This window comes from Drosophila suzukii, chromosome 3 (assembly GCF_043229965.1).
Source record: "Drosophila suzukii chromosome 3, CBGP_Dsuzu_IsoJpt1.0, whole genome shotgun sequence".
NCBI classification, from domain to species: domain Eukaryota; kingdom Metazoa; phylum Arthropoda; class Insecta; order Diptera; family Drosophilidae; genus Drosophila; species Drosophila suzukii.
Window position 1 is genome coordinate 6595850 of NC_092082.1, and position 18788 is coordinate 6614637.

The following is an 18788-nucleotide window of genomic DNA, read 5'->3' on the forward strand; positions in this document are numbered from 1 at the left end:
TCAGAAATCAATTAAAGCCAGTTAAGAGTGAGCAAAGGATATGGATGTCGAGCGTCGAGCGTCGAGAGTTGCCGGGACTCAAGGCAAATAAATCTCGGAAACGACTCTGCCAAAGAGCGCACACTCTGGGTGGCAAGGATAAAAGTTGCCCCACAGCTGAATGAAGCGAACGAAATCAAAGTCTATAACTTAACGACTGCAATGAGAATGATGTTGATGACGATGTCGACGATGCGGAACGCCCTCAAGGTCCACCCCAATTCCGCCGGGCCACCCACGACCCATCGCCACTCTTCAAGGAAAATCCCTACGCAGAAAATGGAGACAAAAGCCGAAAAAGACGGAAATGCAGCATTCATTCTCTCGCCATTTTCCTTTTTCAGCAAACCCCCTCCCCATTCTTTCAACGCGTTTTTCGCCTCCATGTGCTAAATATTTGCCAGCCATTTCTTTATTTTCCTCTGGCCTTTGTCGCCAAACTGGATTCTCATCTTGATACCCATCGCTCTGCCACATCGTAATAAAGCAATAAATCTGCCGAGGAACTGCTCCTCCTTTATAATAAATTCCGTAACGCATAAAAACACTTACAAATGAGTTTTTGTTCAATGGAATAAATGGCATGTCGCTCTATACATACACTCAAATACCAAATACCAGTGTATCTATAGCTCTGAATGCATGTTCTTCACTGCACCCAGTCAGATTCACACACGCTCGACTTTCTATATCTTCTGGGATTCGCTGAATCCACTATTGATAATGCCATTTGGCATTTGCCTTGTGGCAGGGCTTTGACTTTTGCAACGTCTTTCACTTTGTGGCTTTTCTATTGAAAACTCGTTGCTCAGCTAAGTAGGCTACAGTTTTCAGCTTGGCCCTGTTTATTGCTTTGTATCTATGGGCAGAGTTTAGTTGGGGATAAATTGAGTTTGGGGCATATAGATGGGGATAATCACAAGAAGATGAGCTTCTTTAGAAATTGTTACTGAAGATAGGCATAAAAAATGAATGATGATGAATAGACGTCGGTTTTATGTGAAGTCTTTTGTGTTTTTTAAACCAATTTGATTAAAATACAAGGTTTTTACAAAACGATGATATGGTTAAGCCTAAATATTAAATTATAATAATTCATATTTTGAAAAAACATTTTTTAACCTATAAAAATGTGGTTAGAAATCGATTTATTAGAAAAAGATATAACATATATTCATTATAATGACTCGTTATTAATGAGTATTTGAGCAAATTTACCAATATTTTTTAAATTTCTGTAAATTTCAAACGTTTTCAAATTTGTTTTATTTGCTTTTCCTAATTTATATAACCCACTTGCAATATAAATGTACCGTACTTAATAAAACGTCTTGCGATCCATCTTAATTAGGGAATAACCCTCTTTAATTCCGCACTCATTTCTTATGCCAAGCGAACTCATGCTGTTACCTAATCTGCTGTCCAAATCACTTGGCAACATGTTGCACACCCAACTAATTGATGATATAATTGAATGTTCTGAGACCATTTCCCAGTTCGTTATGTTCCTGTTTTGTAGCTTCACAACCCATATCCCATATCCCATATCAGGCGCAACATCTGTCAGAGCCATCACAATAAATAACCATATAGTTATAGTTGAGTTTCCTGCATTAAAATGCCATCATGCTGGAGATTAATGTGAAAAGGTCACGCCCAGCTCCTCGGGAGGTGAAAGCCATTCACTTTGGCGAGACATTGACATTTGCTGCTGGCTTTTCCTTTCCCTTTCCCATTCGCCTTTCTTTTGTTTTTGCCGCTCTGAATCTGCTGTTTCACTTCTGTGTGTTGTTGCTGCCGCGGGACGCGCCACATGAGACACGTGACAATGTCGGGGCAAACATAAATGCCGTGTGTCAACATGCAGGTCGCAAAAAGAACCAAAGTGAAAATGTCTTTTTATCAACTTTCGGAAGAGGGCCTGACAAGTGCACGGAGAAAAAAATCTCGACAATTGGCCATCATCGCAATACTTTTTCTATAATATTATAATAAATATTCAAAATAATATATTGGTATTATACAAAAAGTGGGTGTTTCTTTGGATGATCTTGGATGATCATTAAAATTGACGATTTATAATAATATATTGGAACTATATAAAAAATGTATTTCATAAAAAATCACTAAGCTTAATAAGGAATGTTGGAATAATACCTAAACAAATTGCCAAAATGAACTGAAAAAATTATTTTTCCTTTTCCTATGAATTAGTTGAGTTCGCTTGAAAATTACTAATATTTTCCTAACCGTTTTCGATCTGTAAAATGATATAATATTAAAAATTTAAGTATAATAGTTATATTATATGAAAAATATTTATATAAAAATCTAAATTGTCCTACTCTGATGCTTTTATGTAAGATTAATATTATTTTATAAGTAATGGATCTATAATTAATATACTTTCTTCCCTGTGCAGATGTGTTCGCTATTCTTTTTGGCTTTTCGGGAGTTTTTTGTTATTGTAGTCCTTACATTTGTCTTAATTAGGGGGGTGGCGGCCTGAGAAATAGAAGCCACTTGAAGAAATGTGCTTGGAGGGCCATCAGCTGCTGCTGGCACTTGGCACTGACTTGTCTGACTTTCTCCGGGCTTTCTCCCCCAGTCTTTCTCCGCTCTTCTGCTGGGGCACACGTGTGCGACCTAATGGCAACACTTTCGCATCCAGCGAGTCCTCGTATGCCGCTCATGTCTGTCTGTAATTTATATGGCTGCTTGAGTGCCACAGCATTTCCTTTCCCTCCAAAACCCTCAACCCAACGCCATTTTTGCCTTGCAAAATTTGTTATTACGTTGAATTAAACTTGAAAAATGTGTTAATGGGCTCGTTCTGTTCTATTCACACCAACTGCGGCTGCGAGCCAGGCAACTTAATTAAATTCCACAATGATTTTGTTATTTCGCCCTGTAGCAACAAGGCATCTTCTTGCCTTGCCCAACAACTATTACCAAAGATTCCAGAACGCAGTGCACCACATGGCGTATGTGTGATATTTTTGTGCTTGGCTTTTTCCTTAAACGCAGCAACTTCATACTTTCTGTTTTCCCTGCCATCCCGTTTAATTTGTTGGCCTTAATGAGCTGTGAAAAGTGTTTTGTGCGAAAATTGTTAAGTTGTGGCAGTTGAGGCAAACTGAGTGCGAAAATAATGATGATCAACAAATAATTTTCAAGTCATGGGTGATGAAGGGAATGAACGGAATTTTATTGCAAGAAACAACAAATATTTTAAAGATTAATTTATATACAACTACAACAATTTAATTAACGATTTAAAGGAAAAGCAAACAAAATGTTATTTATTTTCACTTTCCAGAGGTTCGAATACATTTTCTTAAACTGTTTCCAATTAGCATTCACAAGGACCCATTGCAACTTAAAAGCCCTTCTCCCCAAAAATATTTTCTTATATATCATTTCATTTTTATTGAAATTTATTCGGGCTTTAACTTTTAACTGTGTCGACATGGAAATGGTTTTACTGGTAATTAAAAATAAAACCTGCAGATTTATGCAGAACGGAAGCCCAGGAGTAAAAAAAATACGAAATAAAAACAAGAGAAAATATTCCAGTGACCAAAATGGACATTCACACACAGAATCCAGGGAAGATTCAGTTTTCAGCAGGGTGACTTGTTGCCGGAAAAGCTTTAAGCTGTAAGCCGAGTTAACTTTAATCAGATGGCAATTACCGGGTGAGTGGAAAGGGGCTGAAATCAAGGGGATTTCCCCCTTTTTGCGTATATTGCAGAGGAATATTTTTGGCTTTAAGTTTCCATCAGCAGCTTATTGTTTTAACCTTGGCCCAAACCACTTGTTCCAGTTAACCACTTGCCAAGCCTCAGTGGAAAAGCTGATTACCGCAAAAAGGAAGCGTGTCCTTTGGCTTATTGCATTTTTCAAGTGTGGCCAAGTGCTACAATTATTTATTGCCCAAGCCAAGGACAAGCCACAGTTCAATGATGAATGATGCTTGGTGCTTAAAGTATTTCGCAAACAGTATTTTTCACATATTAAAAAGTTGGCAATTTTCCCGCCCCGAGGTAGCCAAAAAAAAATGTACCAAAACCCAATTGCACATGGGGAAAATGCGCCCAATTTGCATTTGAATTTGGTGTTCCCATTTGTGTGGTATTTGTGTTGTTGAAAAACTTTCCCAAAAGCTGATAAAAAGGGCGTGGTTCTAGACTGGATGATCACCGTGATGATGATGCAGAAACGTGCGTTTGTGTAAATGAGCTGAAAAACTGTGGGTTTTTTGTCAGCCTTTTTCTGTTGGTTTTTGCGTAGTTTTCCTATTTTTTCGAGAGCGAGCGGCCAAGTTTTCCTTGTGTTTGTTTGCAGAGTCTAACATCAACACATGGTAATTTTTTTGCGGACTTGTTTGTTTTCCCTGTTGAACGTCATTGAATAGAAAAAAGAGCCGAAAAGGAGTATTCAGGAAATGCTGATACAATTTCAGATTGTTTACCTAGCCATCTTCTTGACGTGAAACGTTTTCCATTCTCCTGTTCTTGGGCGAGAAATCGGTTCTCCTGAAAGGGTTTGATGTTCGCTTGCTTAGGAGAATTTTCAGTATCTACAATCTTTTTCTTTAAACCATTTCTTTGTCATCATTTAACACAGGCTAAACCTTGGTATTATAATAATTTGTTCTTTGAGAGCCCTCTTGCTCTCCCTAATTTGCTGTAATTCACTTTCCATTTCCACACCGCCGCCCACGAAAGGCATTTAAATTAAATTGAAAGTTTTCCGACGACGGGCGAGTCCTTGACAGATGATTTATCATCATAGTCCTGTGGAAAACTTTCATTAAGAAAATAAGAAGGAAGCAAAGGGTCTGCAGTTCCTCCGGAACCCCCGAATCCCCTGATTCGAAACTACATAGTTTTCGCCAGGCGAGGCACGCACTTCCAGCTGCCCAAAACTTGTGAGTTTTTATCTTACTTTTTTTTTCTGAGCTCTTTGTGTGCCCGTGTGAACTTTAACTTATATATACATTCCATTATTTTTTTTGGTGAGCAGGATGACACTTTATCATGTCTGTGCCGGTGACCGTGTTGGTGAAAATCGGGGCCCAGCTTGCCCGGAGCGCACAAATTGAAATGTGCCAGTGTCAGTCAGGGTAAATGAGGCAAAACGCAACCGCAGACCCAGCAGGAAGTAATTGTGTGGCCCGAAGCCTACAACCAAACTCCCTGACCCCACGAACTCACGGCCTATTAGGTCGAACAAGTCTGTATGAAAAAAAATCACGATTTTCAACTTTTCCTTTCGGTTTCCCTGCGTTTTTTTCTGACTTTTGTGTGTCTGGGCTTGACAAATATTTAGCCAAAGTGATTTTTGACAGCATCATAATAAAGGCTGCCCCAGCGCCCAAGGAATACTTCATGCTTCGTTTGAGCGTAATTTGCGATTGACCCGGCAGCAAGGCCCATGCGGCGTATGCGCAATTTGGTAGCAAAACAAGCCGGAGTGCCGACAATTGAATTGGAATTGCGGGTAAATTCGGGTAATGCTCTAGCGTCAAAATATTTGCCATTTTAAGCTTATAAGGTCGGGGTCAGTGAATTAATTGATTTTTACTGTGTATTATTAGGTAAAATTAGGGATACCATTTAAAGGTATCTTATATTTTGTTCAAACAATTCTTTTATCCCAATTTCTAAAAGCTCCCAATATCATAAAATAAAAGACATTTTATATATCACACAATAAATTTGGACATACATTATTTTGAGTTCAGTTAAGTTCAGTTCCTAACACATGAAAGGAGCACGTCGGAAAATCAGGTTTAGTGTAAAACTGTGTAATGAGCAAGGTGTAGAAAAATTCCAAATTTCCTATACACATAAATTTTGTTAGTCGTTGTAGAAGCACAGGTTTCACTTTAGTGAACAATTGTGTAATGAGGTTTAAAAAAAGTTCACATGAATTTTGGTACTAGTGTAAGAACCTCAGAAATTAACTTTAGTGTACAATTGTGTAATGAGTAGTGTGTAAAAAATTATTTTTTTTAGTTTTTAAAAGTTAACGTAGTCTAGTTCCCGTTTCAGGCGCAAAGTGAGCCTCAGTTTCTTCAGCTCGCTGTCGTATTTCGCCTGACAACGATCCACATTCACGGGATGGGGAAGCGGTAAGCGCAGGCGGTACAAGCAGGTCGCCAGATCTATTTCCGTTTCCTGTAAGCTGAGCGACATCTTGTCCGCAGACATTTCCTCATCCGGCAGAGAAATCTCCAGGATCAAGTCTTCACAGCTGGCCGAGGATCCAGTGCGGTTGCCCATCTAGGAAAGACATAGGTTTAGTTATGTTTCTAGGTATTTTATGTAACTATTATTAGACCTGCAGGAAGACATCCTCAGTGCCCACTGCCTGACGATAGGTCATTGTATACTCAGGACTTTTCCTGGTTTCTAGTATATCGTTGTCCTCACGCTCCTGCTGCTCCTGCCATTGTTCCAGACTCTCAGGCTGCTTTTTCTCCTCCTCCACCAAAGGAGTGGCCAGAGGATTGGGCTTTTTCTTTTTCTTGGTCTTGCCGGTAGAATCGGGTTCACTAGAACGACCAATTCCTCCGGGATCTACATAAATTAGGAAATGGATACAGTACCCTATTATTAATACTGAATAGTAAGACTGATGCTTTTACTTGACATACAGAATTATAATGTGCGAAAGACGGGTAAAATAATATATCTGATGGTTATAACATTTCTAAAAAGTCCCGAGCAATTTACGAATACCGGGTTCCCTAAAATTTACATAAAACCATATTTTCTTATATACGCACTCAGTTTGTGGACCACCATGGACTCCTCCTCATCTTCATCACTGCTGTAATCGATGCCACCTCTCCTCTGGTTGGGATTCAGTAGATCCTGCAGCATTTTCAGCTGGTCGGGATGCTCGAAGATCGACATTTTTACAAGGCGGGTTGAAGGCACTGAATTTTTTATCACGACTCTTTTTTACACGTTATATAAATTGAGAAAATTTTTAACTTTAGTTGAGGTTGTTCACTGCTCAGTTGGTTTCGACCGAATGAGGAAAATCTAACACTTCGTTTGTTACGTGTGCTTGACAGCGATTTCCCAGGTTACTATGTTGATTTTTTTTGGCTTACTACACTCGTAGAAAAAGGAAGTTTCTCAGCATGAAGGTAGTACCACTCAAGAAATTTCAGTGCATATAAATAATTTATTTTCCAAGTGCAGAGTAACCTTCGAGACTGTTTATTTAGTTACCTTAGCAACGAGTTTTTAAATTTCCTGGCAACATGGAAAATTCTAGAGCTATTCTTCTCCATGAAGGGTTGAAGGGTCCCCAGTTACCCTATTCAAGAGCAGTTTCCCGCCGATGGCGACATTTCATTTTCAACTGGTTGGAAAACTATGGGACCCCACTTTAGGCATTTCAATTAAAAACTTGGGCGGCCCATTTAGTGGCAAACTTTTGTGCCGGAGAGCCAACTGTGCTCGAACAAAAATATTTCACTTGTCAAAAACAATTGTTTTGTGAATTATAAATTGTGTAATTATTGTTCCCGGGCTTGACCTTCCCATTCTGGTCAGGGCCAGTACAAATTATGAACAGCGAAACAGAAGAGGAATTTGCATTTCTCACGCGCCCCTCGTCGAGTGGCGAAAGGGAAACGCTAATTTGACTTTCAGGCAAAATCGGAGGGAGGTCGACATGAAAACGTGGCCGAGTTAACAACACGATTCTGGCCAACATCTCTGGCTCTGTTACAATGGCCACGACCGCAGCGGGGTACCCGGTTTCAGTTTGGCATTCGACAAAAAGGATTTTCGCCTGCGGAACAGGAGGAGTTCCGACTACGTGTTTAATTTGTGTAACACGAGCTGTCGGCGAAAGTGTCCTCGTTCTAAAGGGATTCCGCTTCTTCTGTTCTGGTTCAATGGCAACCACTTGACAGTTCTGGCCGGGCTTAAAGCGACCACGGTCCACGGACCATGGCTTTGTCATTTGCAGCTTGGATAAACGTGGCACTAACCCAGCTTAAAATCCAGTTCGCTCACGGGAATTACAGGGTGGAAAGAAGTCGCCAAAAAAAGGACACACAATTTATTCAGATCACTATTTAAATACAGTTGGAACAGGTGGGGCGTTAAAGCCATAAAGTTGAATGTAATGGTTAAAACATATGTTGGCTTTTCTTTTGTACAATATAAACAGATTTCTTAAAACACATCCAATAAAACATGTTGTTAATATTTAGCATTAAATATTTTTTTACCTCTTTCTGAAAACTCCTTGAATTATTTTATATTTCTTGCGAAGGAAAATTCTTGGAAACATATAAATGTAATACAAATAATGTATAGGTATTTTACTGAAAACCCTTGAAAGATTCTTGGAAAAGTATAAATAGGAAAAATAATAAATCAAGATACTGGAAAATGTATATTAAATTAATAAAAAGTTGTGACTGTTCTTAAAGGAAAATAATAAATGTCCCCCTTTTAGTAAATATTTTATTTCCGCAGAATCTCTTTGAATTATTTTACCAAACAACGATGCCTTTTCCTCCGAAAGTAAATCCCTTTTTTTTACAAATATATTTTCACCATTTCCCCCACCCTTCGCTGAAATGTTAAAGTAAATCCTCATTTAAATCCCATCTGATAGGGCCACTTTTATTTGTCTGCGAAACAAAAAGCCACTGGAATCTGTTCCCTCCGAAAGCAGGGCAAACATCACGTAACTGAACTTTCACCTTGGGCTCGCATTGCAATCCAACTATCACTGTCAACACAGAGAGGGTATTGGTTCGCATCGGAATGCACCCCGGGATAGGATATACGAACCCCGAACCCCTAACCCCCGGCTGACGTCACGCATCCAGACAATGAACATGAATCCATGGTGTAATTGTATTTCGCTTGTCGCACACATTTCAATGAACTGCAGATGGGGGATACAAAAAAACCCGAGCCTCTTACCAAAAAAGGCCACGCAAATTTGTGTTGACTGAATACACAAAAACGTCTGTCCCCAAAAAAAAACTCGAAAACCCTCCCGAAGCACCCCCTTTATAGCCCTAAGCCCAAGGCCATTGCCAAATAGATTTTTGTTTCAGTCGCATATGGTTTGGGGGGCATGGGAAAAGGCGGCGAAAATAGGAAAAGAGGGACACCAGCTGCACCAAGGGTAAAAGTGAAAGCGTTTTCCGCATTGTGTTGGCAGCTGGGACGTGTCCTTCCGCCCATTTCACCCATTTCTCCCCTAACCACCCCCCAAAGGAATGTGATTTGTGAGCGGCCCCTACTTCTCCCATCTTGTCTGCTGTTTTTCAGCAAGATATTATTATTTTTCGGTTGTAACATAAAATGTAATTAAGAAGGCATTAAGTAGCGTGCATAAATCATTGGGCCACATGTGCGGATGTGGGCCTGGGGTCCACCTGGCGGGAAAATGGGGAGTTGGTTTGAGTTATGCAAGCGTTGGCCAGCCGCCGGAGAAAGGAGAAAGTTGGGGCCAAGTTCCCGTCATAGATCTGGGTCTACAGATTGCATTCGCTTCTTTTTTTCTTCGGGCGACATACTGGCGCACAATTTTTGGCCATTTATTTATATATTTTTTTGGCCGTTTCATTTCGGCGAGCATAGCTGAAAAATGCTTGGCAATGCACTTAGAAGAATAGATATTACCATGATGGAATATTAAAAATGTTGTTAAATTTATTTGTCTTTCAAGATTTGTTCAATAAAAAATATATAAATATTACTTATTCGTAAATATTTTTAAAGATTAATTGAAGAGCCTAACTAAATTTGTAATAAATATTATATTTTAAGTAAATGTGAATGTTCCGAATTATTAAGGGATTTGAATTTAGGTTTAGAATTTTCTCTGTGTAACTTTAAAATAAATACGCCTAGCTGAATAATTCGCTGCGGAAAAAGAACATGGCCACGAAGCCAAAATGGGAAAATGGTAAAATGGGAAAACGGGATGAACAGGATGTGCAGTCAAGCGAGTTAGGAGCAGCATAAAAATAAAACTAACATCGCAACATCTCCCCTCTCTCTCTCTCTCTCGCACACACACGGCACACGGTGCGGCTAAGCAATGACAACAAACAAACAAACACACAGAAGATAAGCCAAAAAGGCGCGCAACTTTAAGCGGCCGCGGCTTTAAAATCCACTGGACCACGAAATGGTCAGAAAAAAATATAAGAAGAAAATCCTAGGAGGACGCTGAACAAAAACGTTAAGCCGAAATTTTCGCAAGACTAAAACTAGAAGCTGAGATTTGAGCTTAGTGAAAAGCCCGGCTATAAAATCACTCACGGGAGTAAAGAGTGGAAAATGGAAAAACAGATTGGGAGTAAGAGAGAGTTTGGCAGCTTTTAGCCGGTTGTTTGTAAACAAAGCGGAGTGAAAGCTTTCACATCAGCTGTTCGAGGGAAAAAAAATGCACAGTGGAACGGGTTTGAATATGATAACATAAAATGAATCATACAGAATGTATCATTATAAATATTTTTCATACTTGTAAAACGATTTCTTAATGTGTGTTTCAGAATACTTATACTTATGTGATAATTCTAAGAAAAAATTTATTAAGTAAGTAATAATAATAATATGGGTATACTAAATAAAATTTAGCTTGTAAAATACGTTCTTTGTGTAAAGCAAATATTATGTGAAATTTAAAGAAGCTGATAGAATACAAATTTCCCTAAAAAATACTTTTATTTTCTTTTAAAAATTACTTTACTGCGAAAAACGAAAGTGAAAATGCAAATACACACCTCACAAACAGAGCGTAGCGTCCAGTAACCCCATTATAAAAGTATACCTCATTAAATAGTTATCAATCCCATTACAGCTTGACCACACCCAAGCTATTAAAACAATTATCCAATATACTAATGAAATTAAATTAAATTTAATGCAAATGAGCCGCGTCAGTGAACGAAAACGAAAATGGAATGTTTATAGTTTTCCATGCGACAGTTCGTGCCGAGAGTGAACCAATTTCGGAAACGAATCAAAGTTTGATAAAGTCGCGTAACTGTAGTATTAAAGACGTGATCGGAATATCAGAAATCAGCTGACAGCGACATCAAAATGCAAAGCAGTTAATGTAAGCTTTCTTTTAAAGCTATTTAATAATGAGTAGGTATAGGCAACTTCTGAACTTTGGAAACGATACAAGCCTTCTCATAGAGGCACACAAACATATTATAATTATCGCATAAGTTTTTAAATAAATTCCAGGCGTCCGGGGAAAAACCTTTTCCGTTTTTACCATAAAATTATTTCAGTAGACTTTTGACAATGCATACAATGGGGAACAAATAAGTTACATTGATAATACGTTTTTAGATTTTTATAGTATAAGGTAATAGATTTGTTTTTGGTATAGTATAAGATTTTATAGTATAAGGTATTAGTTTTGTTAAATAATATAAGAAGATCAATAGACCAATTGGTATAATAAGTTGGGAGTATTCTAACGCGATTATAACATTCTATGATTATACATATTTTAGATTGAAACTCAATTCAGTTTGCACAATTCTAATAGAGATTTTTATCTATTATTTATATCCAAAAATAAAACATCACTTTTGAATAAAAATGCTTTCTTATATACCAAAAAGTAATTTCGGTTTCTAAAATGCATTGAAAAATAAAAAGGTCCACTCACCTTTTTTCTGGCTGTCCTGCGTCGCTGTTCCGAAGTTTTCCTCTGCCATTTGCGACGTTCCGTCTCATTGGCGAACAGATCCTCCACACTACTGCTGCTGCTGGGCTCCTCATCCTCTCCAGAACTCTCGCTGGAAGTGGATGCATTTGCTCCTATTCTTCCCGATTCCGCATCCCTTTGCCTCAGTTTCCGATAGTTAGCAGACTCCCCAGAAGAGCTGCTGAGGAATCGCTCTCGGAATGACTTGAAGATTCCAGAGCTTATGGTGCCAATGCTACCACGTCCATGAACTCCGGCCGTGGAGGCACTGCGTCCGGCATAGCTGCTCCTCCGCTTTCTTCTGGGTTTCTGGGGGGACTGGGACTCCGGTGGAGATCTGAGGTTCTCGAGGGCTGCATTCATATCCAGCCAGCCGGCGGCACTCATCTTGCTTGGCTACTCCCAATAATGCCTGCTAATCTCTATGATGCAATGATTGTCGTCACGGATTCAAAACTCTGGCTCGCATGTCAGGGAATCGCTTTCTGGTCCCCTGGGTTTCTAACCTTTCTAACCCTCTCGTGGTGTCTCAGTTGGCTTCCCTCCAATTAACAATTACGAGTGTCTGCTGCCCGAAAAGAAAGCAATTCATAATTTGAAATGTTAGAAGAGGCGAAATTTGCATGCTTTCAATTAATAAGGAACCCCATTGCATTTGCCCATCTTATGGATAGATTACTTTTATTTTTTTCGGCATGGATTGTTGAGTTTTGCATAAGAGGGTAATTGTAAGTGAACGATTGTCTGGTGAGTGTGTGTGGAAATCGGGGAAATCGCAATTGAAATGGTATGAGAACATGGCAGGAAGTTTTAAGGAGTGTCTGAATGGATTGTTAAGCTGGAATTCAAGACAATTTGTTAGGTATTTTAAGGAATTTCAAGGCAAGTTTCTGTTCAACGGTTACTTAACACCGAAAAATCCTTAAAGTGCATTATAAATCAGCATTCAGTAAGTTATTAGTGCATTTTGTTATCAATTATGTGCCAGTCAACTATGAAACCAGCATTTATGCCTCTTTTCCACTTCACTTAGCTGAAAATACATTTTCCATTTTGCCGATGACATTCATTTGCCATCTGTCCACTGACATTAATCGATTTAATGACAATTAAACGATTCATATTTCAAAAGGAATGTCTGCATGCACTCGATACATTACCAAAACACACAATGAAATGATTTGATGTGCGACATTTTTAATGAATTTCCATTTAACTTAATTGGGTCAACTGTAGAAGCCGAGTTCGGTTGGAGCATATTTAAAGTAATTTAAATTACACTTTAGTCGTTGAGTAAGTGCAAAAAATGAAATTACCCGATTTTATTTATTTTTTTGTTAAATCATGCAGCGGCAAAATGAACATGAAAATGCGAAAATATAGTTGGATTTCCCTCTCTCTTTCCCCGGGCTGGTGAAATGGCGTCGGAAAAGATGAAAGGGTTCGAATGATGGAAAACTAAAATGTCTGTGTGTGTGTGGGCCCTCATGTGCATATTATTGCGATCAGAAATATATATATAATTTAAATCTCTCTCTCGCCCACTTGATATTTTAAGCTCATATTTGCCGATCTTAAAGGATGTTTGAGTTGGCTGTGGGGAGGGGACCCTTGTTACTACTTCCACTTTGTAAGTGCTTGCGAGCCATTAGAAAATATTTGCTAGACTTGCACTGCAAATAAGTTCTTAGTAATAACCTTAGCATAGGAATCTTGAAAATGTTTTTGGTATGTGAACCTGACAAAATTGAATTGTTAAGTTTTTCGGGCAATTAAACCGGTTAATAGCCTTTAATACCCAAATCTCTTCCCCATTGATTCAAATTTTCACGGTGTATTGACGTTGCGAGCATAATAAACAAACGTTAAACAGACGATGTCGGCGACAGCAGGAAAGTGGAAGAACCCAGAACTCCCAACGCACACACTCCATCCAAAAAAAAAGAACAGGGGAAAAAAACTTAGTCAAAGCAAACTGTCACATTAGCATATTGAGAACCCAAGTTAGCCAACAAAAATGCGTCTGCTCTCTTCGTTCTGTCTTGGCCAACTCTCTACACTGTTCAAAAATGGGTTATTGAAAAAGACTTTAAATTTAATATACATATGTAGCTCTACTCCAAAAAATGTGGAGTCCATGGCGACTTTTTCTATAAATTAAAAAAATAATCTACTCCTAAAGACATTTTTTTTCAATTAAAGTAAATTAACAAAGTTCAAAAACTTTTTTTAAATTAAAAAATTTATCTTCAAATTTTTAAAATATTCTAAAAAATGCAGCGTTTTTTTAAATTCAAAATCTTAACTTCCATAATGTTTTGATTATACAAAAAGTCATGTGAAACTGTCAATAATATATGATGTGTAAGTTATATTTCAAAAGTAACAAAAATATTAATAGGTATATTTATAAATCATAATATATGGTATATTTTCTTTTTTTTATCTCTAAATCATCCGATTTTTTCCAATGTAAGCTCTGTCTCTGCGTTCTGCTCTGCCGGCGTCGCTGCCAACGCACGCCGCGCTGCGCATGCGCAACTTTCTTTGCCCCACCGGCGCCAACTTCGACGTCGACTGCGCCGTTTCGGGGGCCTTGGTAAAATGGCTTAGTCGCTCTTCTGCGCCAGCGCCTCGTATCAGTCGACTTGCAGACTTTCGCGTGCGCGGTGGTGGTACGAACTAACCTTATAGCGAGCATTATATAGCAGCAGTATAGCAAAAAGCAAACAAACAGATCGAGAAATTCGCTGGGATTAGGGCGCGACTTGTGGACAGTTTGCAGTCATGTGAAATGGTTCAATTAGTGCAACAACAATAAGTCATAAAGAAACCGTGTTTGATTTACATAATTAACAAGTGGAGTGCGAGCTGAGGTGGAGGAGATTTCGAAAAATTCCCCGCGATAGAACAAGCAGAACGAGAATCGAAATATATTCCGATAACGGAACGGCATACATAGATCGTCGGGACCGCTACGACGACCAAAAGGCTCATTAAGTTTACATGCATTGAATTGCATAACCAGCGGGCAGAAGATGAAGACGATGATGCTCCACTTACGTCACTGGCCACTCCTGTTGGCCATCGCTTCCTGCCTGATTTTCACAGCAGCAACAACTACGACAACAGCAACAGCAACACCAGCGACACCAGCAACACCAGCAACATCAACAGCAACATCATCTTTATCCTCCATTCCGGGCAAATATCAAGCCTTGGGTGCAGCCCACCATCAGGCAAAGAAGCTGAAAATCGGAGCCGTCAACGCTTCCTCCTCGGATGCCAATGCCAATGCCAATAAACCTGTATTCCGGCAAAATCCGATCAAGAATTGGTTCGGTGCCTTCAATCGCAATAATTCGCCGGCAGCTCAGAACCAAACATCGCCGACATGTTCCTGCAGGTGAGTTGGTCCCCCGAGTCAAACAGATACAGATACAGATACAGATAGAGAGCTTTAAGTTACGAAGATGCAACACGCACGCTGAGATACAAAAGCTGTCATGGCCATGATGACAACTTCCAGTTAGACGGCCAAGAGAAGTGATAAACAACTCTGGCGTTGTCATTGTCACGGCACCCAAATGGCACAAACAGTTAAAGTTACAGGTGGATTTTAGTGCCTGCGAGGAGGTCACGCAACAGAAGATGTGTCTATTCCTTTTGAGTTAGGAACAGGAAACTTTTAGACAAAAGCCAAAATAAAAACGATTGATTCCTCTGTTTTCAACTCTAAATTCCCTTAAGTCTGGAAAAGACCAAAAGGGAATGTATGGATGACAAAAGCCAAAATAAAAACGATTGATTTTTCTGTTTTCAATTCTAAATTTCCTTAAATCTGGTAAAGACCAAAGAGGAATGTATCTATATGATTAAGCTTAAGTAAATATATTATTTCCGAAAATAAAGAATCAGAGTGACTCAACAAATATGGTCGTTGTGCATATCTATATGGCAATCAGTTAAATCAAAGGGGATTTTGTTTCTTACACTTTGTTTTAAACTTTCGATTGAAAAGAAACCCTTTAACTTATTAATAGAACCAACTTCCTCAAGATAAACCTTAACCATTTTAAAGACTAATAGGCTGCATTCCTTTAAATCAGCAGTGGGCATCGCCTTAAACATTTTTTTAGCACATACCTTTTATCCCAAAAGAATCTTTTGCCCATTTGTTAGCCGTTTCGAAAAGCCAATTCCCGGCATGACCTCAAAGCCAGGTTCTCTCTGAAGAATTGCATTCGGAATGCATTCTTGTGTGGCCATTAAACAAATTGCATTACCAATTGGGAATTCAACTTTGGCTTTTGGCATAAGGAAACACCCAAGGGTATTTATAGAGTCGGCCGTTAAAATTGACAACAAAAGAAAACGGATTCTAAAGGGAGTTGGAAAGGATCTCCAGAGGCTAAAAATAAGTTACTCTCTAGTAAAGAGTTTTCGTAACTCAAAGTTCGCTTTTAATTGAATTCCCCTAAATCTGTGTTTCTTTAGAATCTCTAAAAGCCATAAAGTTTACTTGGAATTGATAGTCGTTCTTCTATCTGTTAATGAAGACCTAAAACCCGTTTTATTTCTATATATAAAATTTTTACTTTTTTTTTTGCATTTGAAAGAAAAGAAACTGATTTGCATACGATTTGATAACAGTCTCTGTTTGGCTTTTAAGAACGTGTGCGTTGTTTGTACACCCAGCAGATACAGATAGAGATGCGTGTGGCAGATACTGTATAAGGCGCACATTCAATGCGTCATGTCATATTAATGTCTGTGCGGGAGGCAGGGGAATGCCGCCGTCGTTTTCTTCGCCTTTTGGCCGTCTTTTCCGTCTTAGCCTTCCGTCTTGGCCGTCTCCTAAGTGGGTCGCCGTCGCACATTTTGCTTCTTTGTTTCGGGACGCCTCTCGGCCAGGCCGACCACCATTTTGGGGCAATGACACGATTAAGCACACACACAAAATCTGAATCCCAAATACTTGTTGCGGCCGGATCGATTGATTGTGGTGTGGCCAAAATAAATAAAATACAAAACAAAAATAAAAAAAGAGATATAACTTGTTACGCTTCCTTTCCGACCCGGTGGAAGATTTTTATTTTGGCTGCATACGGCGTTCTGTTGTTGTCCAGTGGTAATTAAAAACCTGTTTAATGTAACGCGTTGTAGTCGTGCCTCTGCAGATGGCGGCCATAAAATCTGCAAAAATCGCTCATTTATTTTATGTCCCTCCATAAAGCACTTTGACACTTTCTTTATGGCGGGGTTGCTGAACCCTGAACTTCGATCTGCAGAGATGGCGATCACCCTTGACCCAATCCATTTTTCTTTTTCCTTGTGAAAGGCCTAATCGTCGGAAATGTTGTTCAATGTAGGCTTGCTAATGAGGTGACTTCAAGTATTGAACTTTGCTTAATTTATCAGATTTTATATAAAGACATGGCGGTTTGGTGTTTCCTAAAGAATTTCCTTATCCATTTGTTTATAGAACACTACAATCACAATAAAAAATTTAACAAACCATTTCGTATAAAGTTAATATAAAGGTTAGCTCTTTGTGGAGATAGTTCTAAGTGTCAATAAAAAATTACTGTTATTTCTTAAGTTTGAGACTTTATTTTTAATTAGATCATTTTTAATATCATGACAGATAACTAGGTACTGTGTACTTTAACAAGATTTCTTGATAGCAAAAAAAAAATATGTTTCTTATGAAAACCAAATAATTTAAAACAAGTAAGCAGTAATATTTAACACACATTTAACAAAGAATTTAATCCTTAGCGGGTATACCTTAAAAATGTATAACATTTATTAACTTCTTATTTAGCCTTTGATACTAAGTTATTTTGCCTTGAGTGATTTTTTTAAAATTATAATTTTTATTAAAATATATTTTACTGACCCTTATATCCCCTATATTTTTTTAAGATGCGGAGAGCGCAATGACGAGTCGAGGATCGTGGGAGGCACTACGACGGGCGTCAGCGAGTACCCATGGATGGCTCGACTGAGCTACTTCAACAGGTTCTACTGTGGCGGTACCCTGATCAACGATCGCTACGTGCTGACGGCGGCGCACTGCGTCAAGGGTTTCATGTGGTTCATGATCAAGGTGACCTTCGGCGAGCATGACCGTTGCAACGATAAGGAGCGCCCGGAAACCCGCTTTGTGCTCCGCGCCTTTAGCCAGAAGTTCAGCTTCTCGAACTTCGACAATGATATAGCCCTACTCCGTCTGAATGACCGGGTGCCGATCACAAGTTTTATCCGACCGATCTGCCTTCCGCGTGTGGAGCAGCGTCAGGATTTATTTGTTGGCACAAAGGCCATTGCCACCGGTTGGGGAACCCTCAAGGAGGATGGAAAACCGTCGTGTCTGCTGCAAGAGGTCGAGGTTCCTGTCCTCGACAACGACGAATGTGTTGCCCAGACGAACTACACCCAGAAAATGATCACCAAGAATATGATGTGCTCGGGTTATCCGGGAGTGGGTATGAGAGACAGTTGTCAGGGCGACTCGGGTGGACCGCTGGTGCGCCTACGACCAGATGACAAACGCTTCGAACAGATTGGAATCGTTTCCTGGGGTAATGGTTGTGCTAGACCCAATTATCCTGGGGTCTACACCCGGGTCACCAAATATCTGGACTGGATTGTGGAGAACTCGCGGGACGGCTGCTTCTGCGACGAGGATTACTGATTAAGTAAAGAGAGTGCTCAAAGCGGTGGACATTTCTTCGCCTTAGTTGTAGAGAATCCCTTAGTAGTTTAGCTCATATTTTGTACTTTTATACTAAAACAACTGAATAAAGTTAAACAATGCAGTAGGTTAGATATCCCAAAGTAAAGCGGTATTTATCTCTGGGGTTATATATTTTGAAATAAATTATATAATGAAAAAATTAAAGTTGAAGTGTTCTTATCAGCAACTGGATATTTTTCAAGAACATTTTGTAGTGCATTTAAAATATAACTGGAATTCAAAAAGCTTTTATTAAAAAAAAGAATCGCACTCGCGACTG

At 39.1% G+C, this 18788-nt stretch overlaps 3 protein-coding genes across 3 annotated transcripts in view; 1 reads left to right on the forward strand and 2 right to left on the reverse strand.

Annotated features, from left to right (window-relative positions):
- Positions 1 to 18788, reverse strand: part of ome (dipeptidyl peptidase 4 omega) — an 82140-nt gene that overhangs the window by 61710 nt on the left and 1642 nt on the right. The window contains exon 2 of the mRNA XM_065865000.2: positions 11728 to 12334. Within this exon, the coding sequence (XP_065721072.2) occupies positions 11728 to 12153 (426 nt within the window). The 5' untranslated portion in view covers positions 12154 to 12334. The remainder of the gene's footprint in view (positions 1 to 11727; positions 12335 to 18788) is intronic.
- On the reverse strand, positions 5722 to 7099 carry Dnaaf6 (Dynein axonemal assembly factor 6). Its single transcript, XM_017078862.4, has 3 exons — positions 6836 to 7099; positions 6388 to 6626; positions 5722 to 6329 (listed from the first exon to the last, which is right to left on the reverse strand). Exons 1-3 carry the CDS (start codon positions 6963 to 6965, stop codon positions 6066 to 6068), a joined length of 633 nt encoding a protein of 210 aa, XP_016934351.3. The 5' UTR covers positions 6966 to 7099; the 3' UTR covers positions 5722 to 6065.
- Positions 14396 to 18614, forward strand: LOC108013163 (venom protease). Its single transcript, XM_017078860.4, has 2 exons — positions 14396 to 15172; positions 17695 to 18614. The coding sequence occupies exons 1-2, from the start codon at positions 14805 to 14807 to the stop codon at positions 18464 to 18466; spliced, it is 1140 nt and encodes a 379-aa protein (XP_016934349.3). The 5' UTR covers positions 14396 to 14804; the 3' UTR covers positions 18467 to 18614.

Excerpts from the sequence above, each read along its gene's own strand:
- Dnaaf6 (XM_017078862.4), bottom strand. The coding sequence starts at position 6,965 with ATGTCGATCTTCGAGCATCCCGACCAGCTGAAAATGCTGCAGGATCTA. Across the intron at positions 6,627-6,835 it reads CATGGTGGTCCACAAACTGA|ATCCCGGAGGAATTGGTCGT; the intron begins GTGCGTATATAA and ends TAATTTATGTAG. Across the intron at positions 6,330-6,387 it reads CTGAGGATGTCTTCCTGCAG|ATGGGCAACCGCACTGGATC; the intron begins GTCTAATAATAG and ends TGTCTTTCCTAG.
- LOC108013163 (XM_017078860.4), top strand. The coding sequence starts at position 14,805 with ATGAAGACGATGATGCTCCACTTACGTCACTGGCCACTCCTGTTGGCC. Across the intron at positions 15,173-17,694 it reads TCGCCGACATGTTCCTGCAG|ATGCGGAGAGCGCAATGACG; the intron begins GTGAGTTGGTCC and ends TATTTTTTTAAG.